Genomic DNA, 18,681 nt, shown 5'->3' with positions numbered 1-18,681 from the left:
ATTAACAGAGGATATAAATAGACATTGACCTCCCAAGACATATATATGAGTCATCACTAAGCACATGGTGAGGAGATGCTCAGCATCATAGATCCCTAGGGAAACGCACATCAAAACCACGACGAGATGATACTTCACATCCCCAGGGATGGTTACAATAAAAACACAGATGATAACAAGTTTGGGCGAGGATGTGGAAAAATCAGAACTGTCACATAGTGCTAGTTGGAATGTAAAAAAGGTGCAGCTGCTTTGGGAACCAGTCTGGCAGTTTCTCAAAATGTGCAACAGAGCTACCATAAGATTTAGCAATGCCACTCCTAGGTACATATCCAAGGAAAGTGACACATTCCGCCCATAACTTGCATGGGAATGTTCACAGCAGCATTTCTAATAATAGCTTTAAAGTAGGAACAATTCAGATGTCCATCAACTGATAAATGGATGAATAAAACAGCACGTATCAATACGATGGATGAAAATTCAGCCACTAAAAGGAATGGAGTACTGACCCATGCTACAACACGGATGAATCTTGAAAACATTATGCTAATTAAGTAAAGCCAGACACAAAGGACACATGTTATTTGATTCCATTGATAAGAAATGTCCAGAAGAGGAAAATCTACAGAGACAGAAACAGATTAGTGATTGCTCGGGACTGGGGTGGGGCTGAGGGGAGAGGATGAACCACAGAGACTGCTAATGGGGATGGCACTTCTTTTTGGAGTGACAACAATGTTCTAAAACTTGATAGTTGTGATAGTTGCACAACTCTGTGCATATCCATTTATTTATTTATTTATTTAATTTGAGAGAGAGCATGCACAAGAGGGGGTAGGTAGGATCAGAGAGAGAAGCAGACTCCCCACTGAGCAGGCCCCAAGAGACTCCGGGATCATGACCTGAGTCCGAAGGCAGTCACTTAACCAAATGAGGCACCCAGGCGGCCCTCTGTGCATATTCTGAAAGCTACCGAATTTTACACTTCAAAATGGGCAATTTCGTTTTATGTTTTTAGAAGTGATTTATTTATTTGAGAGAGAGAGAGAACAAGCAAAGGGAGTGGATGGCAGAGGGAGAAGCAGGATCCCCACTGAGTGAGGACCCCGACTCAGGACTCAATCCCAGGACCCTGAGATCATGACCTGAGATGAAGTCAAATGCTTACCTGACTGAGCCACCCAGGCACCTGTACGTGGGCAATTTTGAATGTGAATTGCATCTTAATAAAACTGGTGTGTGTGGGGGGGGGACCAGGTGGCAGATGGCATTGGTCTATGTGTGATAGTTTGCCAACCCTGGCTCTAGCACATTGAGGGACATATTCTCTTTTTAAAATTATTGATAATTTAGAGAAGTTGTTGGTGGCGTCATGGGAACATTCAGAGGAAGGAATCTAGAGACTCTGCGCTCCAGTTTGTTTCTGGATGTGGATTTCAGGGCATTTGGAGTTTTCTGGGTCAGAGCCTGATTTTAAAGGTAGCACTCAGTAACTGTTGCTGTTGACTTTGTTACTGTCAACATTGTCAACATTTCATGTCAAGTCAGAAAGAAGTTTAAATGCTTCTCCCATGTGTTCATCAGATTTACTCCCTTTCATTAACTGGATTGTCAAATGTTTCAAGAACCTGTCAGTTACTTCCCTATGGTATTCATCTCTTCCGCCTAATGACCGGCTGCTTTGGGTTGGATCTGAAACCTTTTCTTGTAACAGTTAAATTTCTGACATCGGAGTTACCTCTCCTGATTTCTTCACTCTCTTTTCCCCTTTTGTTTTCTATTAATTTTTATCTGAATTTTTTAAATACATAAATTTGAAAATGACAAAAGAAAGTACTTTTATCCACCTATCCAAATCGGAAGGCTGGCACTTCTCCCTTATTTTATTGGAGCGTTCCAGAACAACTTTTCAAAACTGCAGGGCAACTGGCATATTCAGGCTTCATCAACATTTCGAATAAACTTTTTGCATCCCATTTGCACTCAGATTTCTTTCCTGGTCTTTGAGATTTTATTTTAGCACCCCTTACACTTTGTAATACATATGTTGTGAGGCGTGGACAGCTTTTCCACAAGCAGACCATCTGGTTACACTTAGCCTTTTTAAAGACATATCCAAGTCGGATCTGTGTTTCAGGGAGCCCATCTGCAAGACAGACCCCAAGCAAACATAAACTCTTGTCAATATGGAAGCCACCACGACCTCAGGCCCAGCTGAGGCTCCTTCTGTCCAATGATCTGAGGAGGATGAGTCACACACACCGCACATGTTCCACAGGGACCCTGAGTGAGTTGGCAACGTGGTGGGAGGAGTGTCCCTGGATGTTACTCCTGCACCTCAACAGCTGCAGTAACTTAACTGTATGAGAAAGATTCTGAGGCTACATAAATGAGCCAATAACCAGACCTCAAATGCAATTTCTCCTTAGCCAAAGCCACAAAGCACCCATTGCCACTTTAAAGCCAGGGACAGATACATACTGGAGGGAAACGGGGAGGGAAAAGAAAAGTGAACTTAATTGATTATGGTTAAAATATCTTACTTTTGCAAAATTTATGAAAACACACGACCATGTGAACACATGGCGAGGCCCCTCCTGGGGCCTAAGGGAGCCAGTGAAAGTGAGAGGCCCCGGAGCTTAGACATCCTAAGTTTCACAGTAAATTCACCTCTGCTCCTCTCTCAAAACCTTCCCGGGCTACAGGATTCAGACCAGCTCTTCAGCCTGGCATCAAAGGCCCTGCATGACTGGCTCCTATTCACCCCTCCTGCTTTATATCCCGCCACCATGCCAGGTGCCTGGAGCTGACTGCTCTCTGAGAAGACCACACTGTCTTTCCTCCAAGCCTCTGGGAATGCCTCTGCTCGGGAGGCCCATCACCACTCCAATTCCTTCGCCCACATCCCATGCAGCAGACGCCGGAAGAGATAACCCCTTCCAGGCTCATGCTCACACTTGAGTCCCTCTCCAGGAAATGCCCACAGCCAACGTGTGCTGCCTCGCCCAGAGTCATGCCTCTTTCCTGGGGCCAACCACAGCCAACCCCTGGTTAAGCCAACTCTGAAGTTGTGCCAACCCAGAGCTTTGGGTGGGGTCTACTGAGCTCCATATTGTGGCAGTACAGCTGTTTGATGCCTCATTCTCCCCAGAGATGGTGATCCTGCCAGCGCTCCCCAGAAAGATGGCTGTGGCTGTCATCTCCATGCCCAAGTCACTGCCAGGCATCCCTCCTGGGATGTGCCAAACCTGCCTTCACACCAGTGTCAGCCCTTGTGAGGTGTGACAGAGGCTGTCGCCCTCTGGATTCCCCTTCCTGGGCTCTGGGCAAGTGGTCAATGGCTCCATCGTCACAAAGCTGGCATAGGGTTGGACAGCCTGGGTCAGGCAGGCCTGGCTGCAGGCCACTGCTGATGCTGGTCATGTCCTTCTGGGCCATAGTTACTCCATCTCTCACCCCAAAGTGCCCCTCACTCAACCATGGAAGGGAAGGGAAGAGCCCACAGAAATGCTGGCTGGTGTACCCCTAGCTGGTGGTGCAAGTTGCAGGAGGGTGGCTGGCAGACAAAGAAGAGGGCCCAGGTAAGGAGATGCTGTGGAATGAATGTCTGTGTCCTTCATATTCATATGTGAATTCCTATGTGAGATTCATATGCATATGTGAAAGCCTATGGCACAATGTGATGATATTAGAAGGTGGCTGCCTTTGGGAGGTGACTGGGTTACAGGAGTAAAGCCCCTTCTAAGACTGGTGCCTTTATAAGAAGACATGGGAAAGAAGATTCTGCGGCCTTCACTAGAACCCAACCATGCTGGCACCCTGACCTCGAACTCCAGCCTCCAGAACTGTGAGAAATATGTACTGCTGTTTAAGCCCCCAGTCTATGGCATTTTTGTGACAGCAGCCCGAGCTGACTAGGACACAGAGGGAGGGAGTGCTCCTGGCATCTCTGAAGGGTGGGACTGGGACCCAACCTCTAAGCCACTGCTGGTGGAGGGAACCAAGGACCTGGAAGGTGGAGGAAGCCAGAGAGTGGCCTCCTTGTCCCTGTTGGACAAATCAGTTCCAAGTCTGGAAATAGGGAGCTGGGTCCAGGACAACTCAGAACATCCCACAGGCCCGCAGTGTGAGGGACAACCTCCTCCACAGACTCAGCTGCAAACGCACAGAGGCAATACTCATGCCTTGTAGAAAATATGAAGCAAGACAGAAAGGAAAAATCACCCTTCATTCCACAAATCAGAAGCCATCCTTCCAATATTTTGGTTTATTTCCTCCTAGATGACTGAGCATTTAACATTACCCAAACGAACAGTTTCATACTCTGATACCTCAGCACTATTATTTTAAACAAACATCTTTAACGTTCTTTAAATGCTCTATAAACATATGTCTAAATGCCTACAAATATTTCATGGAACGGAAAGAGAGGCTTGAACATTTAAAAGCACAAAATTGCTTGTCCTGAGTGAATTCTGAGCCCAGGACAAGCTGACGGGGCTGCTCGCAAGCTAAGTACCATGGAGAGCACTTGGCAGGGGCCGAGAATTCTGCTGGGTTGCTCTCAAAGCCTGCCAGGCAGGACTGCTCTGTTTCAAGGAAGTGCCTGTTTAAACAGTGTGTCCCAAGCAGGGAACACAGGCCAGAAGCCTGAGCTGTGAGGGCCAGTAAGCTGGACACTTAGGTGACTTGCTGGAGGGAGAAAAGATGGCTCATGGTCCCACCTGAGGAAGGAGACCCAGGGCTCCAACTCCCAGACTGAGATCCTGGGCTATCCCTGTCACTATGCCTGCCCGCCCCTTCTGCAGAGAAACAGGAAGCTTGACACAGGAGCATCTCGGGGCCTTTCCACTGGGCCTGTGTCTCTGAAACAGAATTCATGAAAACTGGGGGTGCGTGTCACTTCCCCAAGATGCCGCATGCTAATGTGAGAGCACATGGAGGACACTTCCCTGCCCACAGACACACTGAGGCAGGAGCCATCTTTGACCCCCCTCCTTGGGCCGGCATGTCGCCCTCTGCCCTGACCCTGGCTCACGCAGGGAGGGCAAGGTGAGCCCACCAACCCGGCCTGCAGGGCAGAGGCACCTGGGAGCACCCTCTGTGCTGGGCCTGACCCTGCTCTAACCTATCCAAGGCATGCCTGTTGCCAGCACCCTGAACAGGTGGGACAGGAGTGGACTATCACCAGGGCCTCCTAGGGAGCCATGTGGAGTAACTGTGTTTTTTGTTTTCTGGATTTGGACCCTAAAGGGACTGCCCCTCTCAGGATCAGCCAATTTCTAGAGACAGTAAACAACTCATGCAATTGTGTGACTTTTAAATGCAAACCAGCCAACCCAGGGGTTACAATCCAAACACATCCTCTTGTCACCCTAGGGGCAGGTACCAGACGACTAAGGGCTTGAGCCCAGAGCCCACTGACATCATTCACACTGGCCAAACCGAAGCCTGCTTACCCTGCCTTGCCCCTCCCTTTCTACAGAAACCACAGTTACCCCCCCATCCTTTGCCTCCTGACCCACCCCGGTGCTTCTATGCACGGCTCCGCAGTCCTTCCTTCTGGGATCTGTGAGATACAAACTCTCTTCCACTGGTAATCATCTTCCAGTCTATTGGCCTCACCCCGCCATTTATACTAACATGCCGTATTTTAAAACACCACCCTTCCCCATCTCATTTGCCCTCCCGCGCCTTCCTCACCAGGCTCCCCGCTCTGTATGACATTCCACCTGGACTGCTTGGCTCATTTTCCCCTACTGCTGGGCTTCAGTGGCGGTCGGTGACAGGGAAGCCTCTCTGAGCTTCCTGACGGGCCGCTCCTGGGCCCTGTCCTCACTACCTGTCGCAGCCACCTCTTCCAGCTCATGGCCGACGCCCACAGATGGTGAGGTCTGAAGGAGGCAGAGGGGGCTGACACATGCAATGGATGTGAATGAATGAATGTGGACCTGAGGTGACCAGGCAGCCAGATGCGCAGGCCCACTGCCCGTTTCTTTGCCCAAGGGCAACATGCTCACCTCTCCCCTCTCGGCTAAGCCCACCTCTTGACTCTGTGGGAGAGCTGTGCACCACTGGCTCTTGCTCCTTACCACCTTAATCCCCTCTGCTTCATCTCTCTGAGGCCAGGGGCCCTGAATCCCAAGAGTGCTGCCAACACCCCCCACCACCTACCTGGCCCCCACGGTGTCCAAACCCAGGGCAGACTGTGAATGAGCTGTGAAACCAAAAGTTGGAAGGTGGGTGGCTCTTTGTTATGCTCTCTCCAAGTCACCGTGTGTGTGGAATATAGATCCAGATTGTTCTATCTCTGGGAAATGGTGGGTATGGCAACCTGAGTAAGCAGGGGCACAGTCTGGCTGTGGAGGCCAAGGGGGAACAACGTGCTTGGGAGGAGCTGCTGGACAGTGTGTACAGTGAGGATCCCAGGCAGCCACACTGCATCCCGAGCCTGAGCTCTGGCACCCCCTGCCCGGGGCTGGAGCCCCCAGACGGACAGCTGAACTCTTCACTGTCCTCAACCCTGAGATGTCCTGCTATTTCTCCAACCCAGTCAACCTCCCCCTGCTCCCTCCTCACTCCCCTCTCTCCGTGCCCCTGTGGCTTTTCTTGCAGGGAAGGGAAAGGTAAGGGAGGGCTGCCTTCCAAACACAAAACTGCATGTAGTAATGAGTAACATATTGAAAAATACAAACACACACAGGCAGAGGAGCCTGATAGGCCCCCCCAGAGGCACCCCTGCCTCTCCCTCTGCACCTCCACTCACAGCCTCACGCATCAAGAATTCCTGATCTGGGTCAGTTTGCGCCCTGTGCTATGGTGAACCGAGGCAGGCTGAGCCCAGCCCCAGCTCTGCCCCCAACACGCCCAGCACAGCTCTGTTTTTTTAAACAAATAAAATGTAATTGTCTGTACTGGGCTAAATGAACAAAGGATCCCACCACTAAAATGAATGAAGGGCAATGGCCAGGTCAGTGGTTTCTGTGAGGAGAAGCACTTTGTCCACCTCTGTGCATCTTCTTCACCAAACCCTCCCCTTGCCCCACAAGAGAAAGGGAGCCAAACGGCGAGAAGCGCAAGCATTCACTGGCCCAGCTTCTCCCAGCGGCTGGGGCTCCTGTGGGGAAAAGCCAGCCATGCAAACCTGGGCGGGTATGCCTGTGTAGGGTCAGCTCCCACTCCATCCACGTTCTCTCTGTGCAGGGTGGGATGGAAGAAAGTGAGGACGAGGGAGGGATAGGAAACCCTGCTGAGCTGGACTCAGCCCCCAGCCCAGTGTTTACTGAGCTCATCACAGGGGTTGTGGCAAATGCGTCCAGGCCCCCACTCCCTCCACTAAGCTCCTGTGGGGAGGAGGTCTACATGGTTGGTTCTGGCTTCGTGAGGTCCCTGGCATATTATTAAAACAACATCCCACCTCCAACTTCTAACAGTTCATGGGGCGGGAGGGTGCACAGCTCAGTCACCTAGGCGCACCCTTAAAAATACCTGTTCCCAGATCTTCAAACAGAAATCCGTACACAAATGTGCATAGCAGCACTATTCACAATACTAAAAGGGGGAAATAATCCAAATGTCTGACAGATGAGTGCGTAAACAAAGTATGGTCTAGTCCTGGAGCGGAGTGCTACAGTACGGATGAACCTTAAAAGCAGCCAGGTGTACGTGTATGATTCTGCTTCTATGGGATTCCAGAATGGGCAAATCCACAGGGATGGAAGGCAGAATAGCAGTTGCCGGGGGCTGGAGACAGGAGGGAAATGGGGAGTGACGGCTTAATGGGGTCTCCTTTTGGGGTGATGAAGAAGTTCCGCAACTATATAGTAACAGCTGCAGGGCACCGCAAATGTACTAAAAAGCCACTTACTTGTATACTGTGGTTAAAATGGCATTTTGCCATAATTTATAAAACAAAACAAAAAAAACCCCCAAAAACCAGCACAATCTCTGATCCTCACCTCAAACCAAACCTGCAGAGGTGAGTCTGGGTATCTATCTTTAAGAAGGTGTACCAGGAACTAAAATTAGCCAGAATTTAAGACCTACATAGAAGCAGCTCAGGCGCAGGTGACTGGGGGCCTTTGCAGGCCTGATGTTGGGCCCTGTGAGCTGGAGCAAACACCCCACTCCTCACCCTGCCAGGTGCGCGGGGCTGCCCGTGACTCAGGCTCAGGCTCATCGGCATAAGCCATCCCTCAGCGGGTGATTAGCTGAAGAGCTGGCACGTGCTCTCATCTGAGCCTATGAGAATCAAGCCCAGAGTTTTGGCCAAAGGACACCATGAGAAAAGCCCATCTCCTCTCAAATCGCTGGACAGTGGGAAATGGGCCTGGGGTGCTGGCAGGTGCTGGGAGCAGCCACAGAGCTGCCTCAAGGGACAAGTATGCTTTCCAGGGGGCACACATGGAGGCCCCAAGGATGGACAGGCTAAGCCTGATGCTGAGCCTCGGAACCCAGTGGCCAACAGCCCCCAGTGCTGGCCTTAAAGTAAGGTGACCCAGACACTCACAGTGTCCACTGGGGGACAGAAGGCTGCTCCTCAGAGGAGGGGATTCCCAAGTTGCAAGGGGGAGGGCACTGCTTGAAGCACAGGGACATCAGGTCTTTGGGACATCAGGTTTGGTCCAATAGAGAACTAGTGAGTTGGAAGTAGAGGGCACAGAAACTCTGGAGTGTCTCGTGAGGAGAGTTACTAGAAAGGAGGCAGGGGTCCCCTGAGAAGGCCTCAGACTCCTCCCCACCCATGCAGCACTGCCCATCCCGAGATCTGTGCATATCACACTGCCTGCCCTCTGCTCCGACTCACCTTGCCGGGTGCACACATGGTCCCATCCAGGGGGGGCCCCTTCTTGGTCTTGCAAAAGTAGGGGTTGTCAGGGTGGCTACACCACAGCTGCTTGCAGGGGTCGAAGGTCCGGAACTGGAAGAGAGCACTGCAGCTCGCCCAGTTGCCTCCCACTGCAGGGCCCGCCCCCCTGGGACCCACCCTTGTCCCCCAGGGTCCTCTTGGACACAGGCACAGCTTGGCTGCCCCACACAGGCCTGTGTGGTGCCCTGATCCCCATGTGACTCTGAGGCCGTGAGGACCTCCAGAACGCAATGGCTGCTTCCTGTCCCGGCTATTCTCCCCACCTCAGCCTCCAGGCTTTGGCCTGCCTGGAGAGACAGCTGGGAGCCAGTGTAGCTAGCAGGAAGGCTGGGTGGGCATCCCTCTGGGTCAGGTAGGAGTGGCTGGGAGGGGCTGTCACTGCAGGGCCCCACGGGCACCTACTGTACCCCTGCTGAGGACTTTACCTCCTGAAGCCCGCCTCTCTGCCCTTCTTTTGTTTCAGCCTTGGCCTCTGCTCCCTGTACCCCACAGTCACCTCTACTCTGGCCTTTCTGCCTGCTGTCCGCATACCCTTTCCTCCAGGATGTCCCTGAGGGATCCAGCTGAAACTCAGACCTGGCCATGCCATTCCCCACTTGAAACATTTCTAGAGCTCCCTGTTGCAATGAGAATCAAGCTCACCAAGCTCTTTAGGCAGCCATGCAAGAGCTTAGACCACCTGCATTAGTGGTTGCTTGCTCTGTGGTCTTAGGCACGTTACTGAAGTGTTCAGTCCCCTCATCTCTAAAATGGGAATACTTCGCTTCCTTCCTTCCTATGGCTGAGAGGAGCATTAGGTCAGATGCTAATGAACACTAATGCTCTTGCCACACTGCGTTGGACAGGGTGGGCCCCATCAGCAGATACAGTCCATTCTGATGAGTGGGGTTCCTGCTGCTGGCTCTGCCCTGGCGCCAGACGCCAGTAACAACTGGTTGCTCCTCTGTCTGCTATGTGCCCACACCTCTAGGCCTCTGCACATGATTCCTGCCTTCTGGAATGTCCTCTCCTCCTGCATAGCCTTTACACCTCACTTCTTTCTCAGGGAAGCCCTCTGAACGCTGCAGGCAACACAGGGCCTCAACAGCTCCCCTACACCCCATCCCTGGCAGATCCCCTGGCCAGTCACCAGGACCATGTCTGGCCTGGCCGGGTAGGCACTGGGTGCCGAGCAGGTGAGGGCCTGTGGGTGCAGAGGGAGAGGCTGCCGTTCTGGAGGCTAGTTCCGCCCTGCCCTCAGGAGCCACCCCAACACCAGTCACCTCCTAAGAAGCCAGCCCAGATGGAGCAGGAGCACCCAGGGGTGCTCGGACACTCACCGCCGTGCACATCATGTAGCCCAGGCCGAAGTCGAAGCGGCACTGTTCATTCATGGAGTAGTGCAGCCCTGGGAGCTGAGGCAGCGCCGGCCAATCATGGGCAAAGGGGTCATCCCGCAGGCAATCATAGGAGCTGTGAGGGGACACGCGGCCGCCACAAGCAGCCTTCAGCGGGGAGTGGCCAACTGCGAGGCAGCTGCAGCCCCTTCTGAAGCCATGGTGGGGGGCCTGTCTGCACCTCCAGCCCTCAGCCGAGCTGCCTCAGTGTCCCCGCTGTATCTCTTCTCCTTGATGTAAGTTCCCCGGACATCCCATTAAAGGTACAGCTGGTGTGCCCACCTTCCATTCAAGGATGCCGCCCCAGACAGTGGGACCTCCCCCACCATGCACACTGACCTGCGCTGCTCTCCCTTCCCTCCCCTGCACCTCGGGCTGCAGGACTGAAGTCTGAGGCCTAGGGCTGGGCCCAGGCCCAGGGCGGGGCTTGGGGCATCCGTCCTCCTAGAGCCGAGCCCAGGGCTTCGGGGCGTGCTGCTGGCACTGAGGGGTGGGGGTAGGGGTACTCACTGCAGGTAGCGGCTCAGCTCCTGCTGGCTGCAGCGGGACCAGTGGAAGCGGTGGAAGGCGGCCTGCACCAGGGGCGCCATGATGCTGCCCAGCCGCACCTCGTCGCCACAGCGGTTGCCCTGCCCGTCGTGCTCCATGCCCAGCCTGTGCAGGGAGGCAAGGGCGCCTCACTGGACCCTCCCCGGGCTGCACTGACCGGGCAGCTGGGGGTGGGGTGCCCCAGACCCTCCCAGCGGCTCCCCAGGGCTTTTGCTTGCCTGCCCCCAAGCCAGGGTTTCCACCAGCTGGATTCTTAAAGCCAGGGGCACCTGGGAAACTGGGTCCAGAGGCTGCCCCTCGGCACCCTGCCCACCAGGGGTCGCTGTTTCAGGAGCAGGCAGCAGAGGCGGGGGCATCCGCAGCTGGAGCCTCCACACACTCAAGCAGTGTGGGCTGACATCCCTGCATGGACCCCGAAGCCCTGCCCTGCGAAGTTTCCCCAAATTCAGAGGGTGCCTGGGCGTTGCACACCTGGGTGGAGTCGTGACTTCCCCGCCTCTGGCTCTAATTCCGGGCAGGGCTCCCTCAGAGCCCCAGTTATTGGTGTGTAAAATGGGATAAAGAGGCACCCTGCCCAGGGGCTTGCGTGGCACGATGCCTGGAAGGCCCCCAGCACCCGCTTGGCCCTTTGATTTGTTCCCTCAGCAGAACGTGGGCCTCAGGCCTGGCCTGTGCCGTGCTGGGGTCGGGACTTTACTCCCCAGGTGCTTTGCACACAGGGCATCCCCTGCCCCCACCCCAGGGCACAGAGGGTCTCGATTTTCCCCACACAACAAGGACAGCGAAGCCACTTACACGTGGCCGGTCTCGTGGGCCACCACGAATGCTGAGGAGAAGCCATCCTCGTGGTTCAGAGTGCAGCTGCGGACGGGGTGGCACATCCCAGTGACAGGAGCATAGCCTGGGAGGAGACAAAGGGCGGCTCTAGCTCCGTGCCCGAATCAGAGGGGCTCTGGCCCCAATGCCCCCCACCATCCCCAGAGCAAATGAGCCAAACCAACTGCACCCCACTGGCACAGTTCAGGTGACATGCACCCCAGGCAGCTGGCCTCAGCCCTGCCCGTCCATGTCCACACTGCAGCCGGGGTCAGCTTGCCGGGTACGGGTCTCAGGTGCTAGAACTCCCAGCCACCTTGGCAGCTTCTTGCCTGCTATTCTCTTTCCTGCCCTCTCCCATCTTCCAACATTGCTGAGTGACCTTCTGGCCCCCCAGAAACATGTGCCTTCCATACACCCTCCCACTGCTGTAGGAACACTGCTCTCTGAGCCCACTACCCCTCTAGAGGGTCGTCCCTGGGTCCCCTGTGGCTTCCCCGGGTCCTGTGAGACCACAGCTAGACCCATTTCCATAGCACACACAGGGAGCAGTGAGGGCAAACCCCTGAAGTTGCTCAAGGGCAGAGGCCAGGGCCAAGAGCCAGCAGGTCACCCTGCCCTGCTGTCATGCAGCTAGGACCAGCCGAGAGGACAGAGGAGTAGACCAGCTGCAGACAAGGCTCTCCGAGCTCTCAGTCAGAGAGCCTGCACTCTGGCTGAGGAAAGTATGAGCCATGTTCCTTCTGAAGTGTTCCCCTCTTCCAGGGGTCTGTGGGGAAGGAGCCAGATGCAGCAAGGTGCCCCCAGAGGTGGAGGGTGGGGAGCAGGACTGGGGAGGGCTGGCTGAGGTAGGCCACATCCCCCTGACACAGATGCCCAAGGACCCCCCTGCCCCCAGCCAGGCCAGCCTCATCCCCATTCATGTGGCTTAGAAAGAGCCACTGAATTCATAGGTAATAGTGAGGGGACCAAGGAGAGGACTGAGGATTGAGCTAGAACAGCCCAAGCAGTAGGGGAGAAGGCCTGTAGGTGGTCGGCCTATGGAACAGGTAAATCCCCTGGGTGGGCTGAATCTGATCTGAGGGTGGGTTGTTCTTCAGATATCTCCAGGGAAGCCTTAGAGGACAGCATTCCCATGGGTGATGAGGGGGAGGGTGCAGGGGGGCATGATCCTGAGACCGCACCTACCACTGGGGAAAACCACGGAATAGGGGCCTAGCTACTTGCCCCTGGACAAGACAAAGAAGTGCATACAGAACTGTGTATGCAGAGTGCATGCTGAGACACGACCTAGAGGCCCACCAAGCAAGGAACCTCTGCCCTTGGAACTCTGACCTAGCCTCACTTTTCACAGACCCCACGGGGAGATCCCAAGGCAATTTGTTAAAGAGTTGAGAAGAAAGGAAGGAGGGCCTGGTGACCTGGGGTGTGCTGCTGGCGTTATACTTGTCTATAAAAGCACCGTAATGGAACCACTGTCCTTTCTCCCTGTCACAAACAGGAAAATCTGTATCTTAAAATATTTTTTGCTCTGCAGATTTTAAGATGATTACTCTGCAGTCAGTGTCCCAGAACCAAACTTTGAGATCTTCTCTTTGTTATATGCAAAGCCTGCATGTGCTTATTCACACTACCGAGCATATTACACGGGTCTTTACGATCTGAAGGTTTGCAAAAGTGTCTTTATGTTTTTATTCATACCTTTCCTGCTTATTTTATTTTGCTATTGCTCTTTTTTTTCTGGAAATCTTACTAGATAGATATCGTACCTCTTGGGTTGAGCTTCTTTGTCTTCGTTCTATTTTCATCTTTTTGGATGCCCTTGACTTTTTTTTTTTAAGATTATTTATTTATTTATTTATTTAGAGAGCATGCACAAGCCAGGGAGGAGCAAAAGGAGAGGGAGAGAGAGAGTCTCAAGCAGACTCTGTGCTGAATGTAGTGCTCGATCTCACAACCCTGAGATCATGACTTGAGCTGAAATCAAGAGTTGGATGCTTAACCAACTGAGCCACCCAGGCACGCCTGCCCTTGACTTTTTATTTCAGCTTCTGAATTTTCAACTTTACCCATTATATCTTTAGTTTCATAAAAATTATTTGCTGCTCTCTAATTCTTCCTAGCAACCTGTGCTGGGTTTATGGAATGTATATTCTCAACTATTCTGGGAACTATTACTTTTTTAAAAAAAATTCTTCCTCAGATTCCAAATTATCTCTCTCTCCTCCAGAGTCAGTTCTCTAATTCTGTTTCGCATCTTGGTCGACTTTTTCATGGTGTAAGTTAAAAAAAAAAAAAAAAAAAAGTCTGGCCATCCTTAGGTGTGCTTTCTCATTTTGAAACAGAGGAGGAACTCACCTGCTATAGAGGTTATGATGGTTTCTCTCCCTGTGGAACAGTTGCTCCTGTTAGAGCTCTCACCTGGACAAAAGTGCTGACAGAGTGCACTATTTGTCACTGGGCTTCCTTCTGTGATAGGGAACTAGCAGCTCCTCCGAATGAAGAGGCACCAACACCAACCAGGAGCCTTACCCTGAGCTCGGTGGGATCTGGAGTCCCACTCCATGTTACCACCTGAATCGTATTCTGGCACCAATCTGTGTGGCAAAAGGGGCAGCTGTAGTGCCAGAGAGATGTTTTGTTAACATAAACTCGTCTGGGCTCTGGTCAGGGTCACTTGGGAAGTCTCCCTAGTTACGCAGATATGAGCAAGTGGGCAGCAGAAAGAAGCTAAAGGCCAAAAGAATGGAGAAAGATGCAGTGCAGGAAATATAAAAATTCATGGAAAGGGGGCGCCTGGGTGGCTCAGTGGATTAAGCCGCTGCCTTCGGCTCGGGTCGTGATCTCAGGGTCCTGGGATCGAGCCCCGCATCGGGCTCTCTGCTCAGCGGGGAGCCTGCTTCCCCTTCTCTCTCTGCCTGCCTCTCTGCCTACTTGTGATCTCTCTATCTGTCAAATAAATAAATAAAATCTTTAAAAAAAAAAAAAAATTCATGGAAGGAAGTGGTGGATGTAATGAGCATGTACATTATATAAGTATACTTATTTTTATAAAAAGGATCACCAGAATGATCAACCAGAAACTAATAAATATGACTATCTATAGAAAATGGGAATGGGGTAAAATGGGTCCACTCTTCTGAATGTATATTTTATATGGCTTTTCAAAGTTCTTTCTTTTGAACTGTGATATACATCCATAAAAATGCACAAGTCCTAGGATACAATAAATGAACCATCACAAAAGGATCACACCTGTGTGACTGTATCAGCACTGCAGAAGCCCCTTCTTGTTGTCTCCAACCATGACATCCTCTCTCAAAATGGGAAAAAATATTTGCAAACTGTCTATCTGATAAGAGGTTAATATCCAAAATATATAAGGAACTCCAACAACTCAATACCAAAAACAACCAGCCCAAAATAAAAATGGGTAGAAGACCTAAATAGACATTCTTTCAAAGAAGATATCCAGATGGCCAAGAGGTAGAGCAAAAGATGTTCAACATCACTCACCATCAGGGAAATGCAAGTCAAAAACACAATGAGGTATCACTTCACACATGTTAGAATGGCTAGTATCAAAAAGACTAAGAGATCACAAGTGTTAGTGCAGATGTGGAGGAAATGGAACCCTTGCGCATTGTTGGTGAAAAACAGTATGGAGCTTCCTTGAAAAATTTAAAAATAGAACTATCTACGATCCAGCAATTCTACTTCAGGGTATTTATCTGAAGAAAACACCAACACTAACTCGAAAAGCTATCTACAGCCCCCACGTTCACTGTAGCACTATTTACAATAGCCAAGACATGGAAACAACATAAGTGTCCATCAGTGGATGGATGGATAAAGAAGACGTGGAGTATACATACACTGGAATATCATTCAGCCATAAAAAGGAAATTCTGCCATTCACAGCAACATGGATGGACCCTGAGGGCATTATGCTAATTGAAATAAGTCAGGCAGAGAATGACAAACACGCTGTGATCTCACTTATATGTGGAATCCAAAATATAAATCAATCAATCAATAAAAGCCAAACTCATAGATAGGGGATGAAGGGGGTCAAAAGGTACAAACCTCTGGTTATAAGATCTGAGGATGTAATATACAGCATGGAAACAATAGCTCATAATACTGTATTGTGTATTTGAAAGTTGCTAGGAGAGTAGGTCTTAAAAGTTCTCATCACAAGAAAGAATCTTATAACAATGTGTGGTGATGGATATTAACTAGGACTACTGTGATCATTTCACAATATATACATTTATCCGATCATTATGTTGTACATCCTAAACTAATATAATGACATGTCAATTATATCTCAATAAAAAAATTAAATTAAAAAAAGAAGGGGTGTCAAGCTTCACTTCTTCCCCCCAGTTTGCATATTTGCCGGACCTGACACCATTTGTTGAAAAGACCATCTTTCCCCTCCACTTCACAATAAATCAAGTATCCATCCACAGGTGAGTTCAAGTCTGGACTCTGGGTTCTGTCCTCATGATTTATTTGTCAACCCTTGCATCAAAATACACTCTTCAACTACTGCATTTTGGGGAGCACTGAATACTTTGCTCATCTTCTCCAATCGTTCTTGACTGCTCTCGGCCCACTGCATTTCTGGAAGAACATTAGAATCAACTTGTCAATATCTCCAACTATTTTGCTGGATCTGAGCTTGCTCTGGAGTGCACTTGCATTCTCTTACAGGTCGTTTGGAGAAAACTGATTTCTTTACAATAGCGAGTCTCCCTATCCATTAGCATGGCACACCCCTTCCTTGATGTCATCTTTTATAACGTCTGTACATGTGTTTTACAGCTTTGGGGTCTAGATCTTGGACATCTTTTGTTAAATTTATTCCTAGGTGTTTGTATTTTTTATTCTTTTATTATTCTAAGTGGTGGTCATTTTCAAATTTTAATTTTTTGTTGTTAGAATACAGAAATTCAATTGATTTTTATATATTGACGTTATATCCAAGAAATTGCTCAATAATGCTACTGACTTATTTGTAGATTCTTTTGGGATTTCTACGTACACAGCATATGATTTTCCAATGAGAGTTTTGATTTCTTCCTTTCTGACCCTTATATGTTTATTTTCTTCTTGCCTATTTCACTGGCTGGGACCTCCGCTACGATGTTGAGTCCAAGTGGTGATAGCAAGTATTCTTGACCCATTCTCCCGTCTAGAGGAAATCCTGTCAACATTTCAGCATTACATATGATATTTGCTAGAGCTTTTTTTTTTTTTCCCCTGCTAAGTATCCTTTATTACATTTAGAACATTTTCTTCTATTCCTAGTTTAATAAGATATTTGATCATAAATGGATATTGATTTTTGTCAAATAATTTTTCTTCATCAATTGAGATGATTTCATAAGCTTTTATCCTTTGTTCTATTAATTTGGTGAATTACAATGATTGATTTTCATATGTTAACTTTGCATTCCTAGGATAAGCCCAAATTCATTGTCACACAGTGCTTTTTACACGTAGCACTGGATTTGATTTGCTAATATTTTGTTTGGGATTTTGTATATATACTCATGGGAGAGATTGGCCTATAACTTATTTTTGTCAAGTCAATCTCAGATTTTGGTATTAATGTTAGCAGGTCTCATAAAATCAGTTGGAAAAATGTTCCTCTCTTTTCTTTCTGTGAGAAATTGTGTATGATTGGTATTATTCTTCGTTAAAAATTAGGAAAAATTCTCTGGTGAAACCATCAAGTCCTGGAGCTTACTTTGAAGGGAGGCTTTTAATCATAAAGTCAATATCTTTAGTTGAGATGAGACTATTCGGATTTTCCTTTTTTTCTCAGATTTTATGTTTGTCAAAGAATTTATACCTTTCATCTAAATTAAGAAAATTTATCAGCATAATGATGTTCAAAATATCTTCTCATTATCTTATTACCTTTTTAAAAGTGAGATTTGTAATCAGATCCCTTTTATATTCCTAATCTTAGTAAATCTGTATTTTCTTCCTTTCTTTTTTAAACTAGCATGGCTAGGGGCATTCCGGTTCTAACTGATACCTTTCAAAGAACCAAATTTTGATTTTATTGATTTTCTTTATAACTGTTTCCCATTTCAACAATCCTGCTCTTATATTTATAATCTCCTCCCTTCCACTTTTGTTGAGTTTAGTTAGCTGTTCTTTTTTCAATCTCTTGAGATAGATGTTTCTATGACTAACTCTTTAGCCGTTTTGGTTGATTGACTGATTTGGTTTAGCCATTTTTGTTGATGTGGTTGACCAGTAAACTGTTAAGGTTATAAATACAATTTAATCATTATGTTAGCTACATCCACAATTTTTGATATGCCGTACTATCACTATCATTTTGTTGAAAGATATATTCTACTATTACCTCTTTGACCCACAGATTACTGATGAGCATACTGTTTAATTTTCAAGAATTCATAATTTTTTGAGTTATCTTTCTTTTCCAGTGTGTGGTTTTGATTTTCTGTCTTTTGTTGAGATTTCCCTATGGCGCCTTGTAGTCTGCTTTGGTATGGTTTCGTGCTGCAGTCATCAAGAGTGCGTCTTGGTGACACACTTGATGTCCCTCAGCTATCTGGTGTAGTGTTCTATAATTCATTAGGTCGTTTCTTCATTCAAGTCTTCTGTGTCTTTACCAACATTCTTATCTGTTGTTCTATCAGTTACTAAGAATATGTTAAAATCTTCAATTATAATTGTAGGCCTTGTCAATTTCTCCTTTTAGATCTGTCAGTTTTATATAGTTTGAATTTTTAAGTGAAATCCTTTAACTTCTAAAGATAGAAAACTTATTCAAATTTGTTTTTTAAAAAATGGGGGGAAGCAAACAACTCTGCCTTGGATCCCATCTGGTCTTTGGGCTGTCAACCCCAGGCTTGAGCCATTTCACCACCTTTGACCTTTGCTGTCCCCCTGAGGGATGCAGTTTCCTGGGAGAAATGGCAGAGGCCACAGTGGTTTTCGATGAGCCAAGAGGTCACGAAAGCTTACACAGCCCTCACTGGCTAAGGCAGCCACAGCCTCTCTCCGCCCTGACACCCTTCC

The 18,681-nt window shown here is 49.0% G+C and overlaps 1 protein-coding gene across 1 annotated transcript in view; it reads right to left on the bottom strand.

Annotated features, from left to right (window-relative positions):
• The window catches only part of ADAMTS2 (ADAM metallopeptidase with thrombospondin type 1 motif 2), a gene marked incomplete at both ends in the record, with an annotated part of 216,512 nt that overhangs the window by 30,221 nt on the left and 167,610 nt on the right, over nt 1–18,681 (bottom strand). The window contains 4 exons of the mRNA XM_080804804.1: nt 8,810–8,923; nt 10,192–10,324; nt 10,759–10,902; nt 11,593–11,698. Coding sequence (XP_080660930.1) covers nt 8,810–8,923; nt 10,192–10,324; nt 10,759–10,902; nt 11,593–11,698 — 497 coding nt within the window. The remainder of the gene's footprint in view (nt 1–8,809; nt 8,924–10,191; nt 10,325–10,758; nt 10,903–11,592; nt 11,699–18,681) is intronic.

The sequence above is a fragment of the Martes martes genome (assembly GCF_963455335.1).
Source record: "Martes martes genome assembly, chromosome: 5".
Lineage (NCBI taxonomy): Eukaryota > Metazoa > Chordata > Mammalia > Carnivora > Mustelidae > Martes > Martes martes.
The sequence above is the reverse complement of the archived record's forward strand: the minus strand, read 5'-3'. Positions and strand labels throughout refer to the sequence as shown.